This window comes from Aplysia californica, unplaced genomic scaffold, assembly GCF_000002075.1.
Source record: "Aplysia californica isolate F4 #8 unplaced genomic scaffold, AplCal3.0 scaffold00903, whole genome shotgun sequence".
NCBI lineage: Eukaryota > Metazoa > Mollusca > Gastropoda > Aplysiida > Aplysiidae > Aplysia > Aplysia californica.
Genome location: NW_004798173.1, coordinates 85,190 through 87,786, shown reverse-complemented (window position 1 = coordinate 87,786; position 2,597 = coordinate 85,190). Strand labels below are relative to the sequence as shown.

The following is a 2,597-nucleotide window of genomic DNA, read 5'->3' as shown; positions in this document are numbered from 1 at the left end:
GGGGGGGGGTTGTTTTGTTTTTTTTTGCTGCTTTTGTTTTTATTTTCCTTTCTTGAGGAGCCTTTGGTTGAACAGATAGGCTTTTAGGGACGACGTGTGCCAAATCCTGTGATTGTCCAACGTAGTGTTTGTAGTTTGCATTATTATTTTGTATTATAATTTGAATATTACAACCAGCGCCCACTTTTGCCACCTTTGAGGTGGGTGGTTGGCGGGTACTCTGGTGTGGTTTGCTTCTTTTTCCTGTCAAACATCTATCGTCTTTATCTCCCCTCCAATTTTTTTGTGTTTGTTACTCTCTTGTAACACCTCTAGTCTTCGGCACTTATATGGCCTTACTGTGTTGCAAGTGCCGTAAAACTCTTACTCAAGTTCCAAGTTTTTATTTTAAAAATTGAATTGGCGTGAATTATAAAGAGCTTATACTTAAACTTTTGAAGTAAAGCTAAAACTGGAATTTTGAGAGACATTGCCAGGATGTTTCAGTTCGAAGGCTGGGGTGTTGTTGTTTTTTTCCATAAAGCCCTTAATTTAATCAATACTTTTGCTTTTTTAAAAACCTTTCAGATGAAAACAAGTCCCTGAATATGCGATGTTCTTTCTCAAACCGGAAACTGGAAGAGATGTCAACTGTTTTGAAAAACGCGGAGGTAATTTATGTGTGTGTGTGCTTTGTTTGTTTGTGAGTGATTGAGGAAGTAAACACATACACTTTCGTGGGTGGTTGGCGGGTGCTTTGGTGTGGTTTGCTTCTTCTTTCCTGTCCAACAACTATCGTCTTTATCTCCCCCCCTCCTTTTTTGTGTTTGTTACTCTCTTGTGACACCTCTAATCTTCGGCACTTATGTGACCTTATTGTGTTGCAAGTGCCGTAAAACACTTACTAAAACTTTTTTTTTTTTATGTTTCCATGTATATATTGGCTATAGAAATATCGACTGCTTGTCATATGTTCCTTTTCAATGGTGTATGATGGAGTCTTACTCTAAGCTGCTGAGTCAATATACATTTGTGTGTGTGTGTGTGGTGTGCATGTTCTGTGTTTTTAAAAATCTGTTGAGGTGTATTTGTATGTTTCTGTCAGTAGAGAAATGTGTGCAGTTTTTCTGAATATATTCACTAGTAATATCTCACATCCGTGTGGGTTTTTTTTTAATCCTATTAATGTATAGATCTATGTATGTTACTGTTTCAACTGTTTGCTTCGTTTATATGGGCCTGTTGTTTCATTTATATAATATGTGTCTATGTATTTGATTCTATTCTTCAGTCAGTGAGTGGTTGGCGGGTGCTCTGATGTGGTTTGCTTCTTCTTTCCTATCAAACATTTATCATCTTTCCTATCTAACATCTATCATCTTTATCTCCCCTCCTTCTTTTTTGTATTTGTTACTCTCTTGTGACACCTCTAATCTTCGGCACTTATATGACCTTATTGTGTTGCAAGTGCCGTAAAATACTTACTGAAACTAAACATTCTTGCGTCGTTTTGTTATACTGTATTTACATAAAAACAAAAATAGTTTGTGGTTGGCAGGTGCTCTGGTGTAGTTTGCTCCTCCTCTTTTATCAAACATCTATCATCCTTGTATCTCTCCATTTTCTTTTCTATGTATGTTACTTTCTAGTAACACTTCCAATCTTCAGTACTTATGTGACCTATTTGTGTTGCTAGTGTCGTAAAACTTATACTGAAACTACGCAAAAGAAGAAAAAGAAACGATTCTATTCCTTCCTTAATTTCTTTCTTTTATTCTTTATTCTTTCTGTTTTGGCAATGCCTCATTTACAAGTTGTTGTTTTTTTGTCCTCAGGTTGAGGTGAAAAAGCTCTGGGCACTGTGCAAATCTAATGGTGAGTATCATGTCTCCTTATACAGTTGTATCTGGGGGCCCTCGTGGCCTAGAGGTTAAGGTGTTGGCTTCTCATTCAAAGGTCCCGGGTTCGAATCCGGATAGCGACCGAAACATTTTCTTCTATAAAATTGTCTCCTTCCACCTCCTTTCCTGCTCTCTAGCAATGTTCTGTCGTCTGCTTTCGTCTCTTCTTTCTGCCCCCACCCCCTCACCTCCTTTGCCATCACCTCTGGGCTCCAGACTCTTTCTGCAGCCTTTCTACTCCTCTCCTTGGCTCCTCCTTACTGCTGTCTTTCAGCTACGCCCCTGATCTTCTGGTAGGAATGATCTACACCTAGCCTTCTCGGACAAGGGTGAAAAATCTCAGAGGGCCCGTGTACAAGTTGCGCTCATTAAAGATCCCTTGGTGGTCTAAATTTGATAAGAGTAGGCTTTTGCCGCCACCTGTGCAAAATTCAAAATTTCCTTACGACTGAAAATATTAGGTGTGTTCCGCGTGCTCATATGACCTTATGCAGTTGCGAGCGCAGTAAAACACTTACACAAAACCAAAAAAAACAGTAGTATCTAGTTAATATCAGCTGAGTGAATAGAAATGGCCGGATACTGATATTGCTTCTTTTTTTAAAGAGATGAATGTGTGGTTTTATTTTTTATGATAATAATAATAATAATAAATAGCATTTGTATAGCGCATATCCCCGCTCAACAGCCGGCTCTATGCGCTTTACACTATATTAT

General features: G+C 38.5%; 1 protein-coding gene across 1 annotated transcript in view; it reads left to right on the top strand.

Annotated features, from left to right (window-relative positions):
• LOC101850915 (serine-rich adhesin for platelets) overlaps positions 1–2,597 on the top strand; it is a gene marked incomplete in the record, with an annotated part of 68,186 nt that overhangs the window by 40,491 nt on the left and 25,098 nt on the right. The window contains 2 exon segments of the mRNA XM_005110522.3: positions 568–650; positions 1,815–1,854. Coding sequence (XP_005110579.2) covers positions 568–650; positions 1,815–1,854 — 123 coding nt within the window.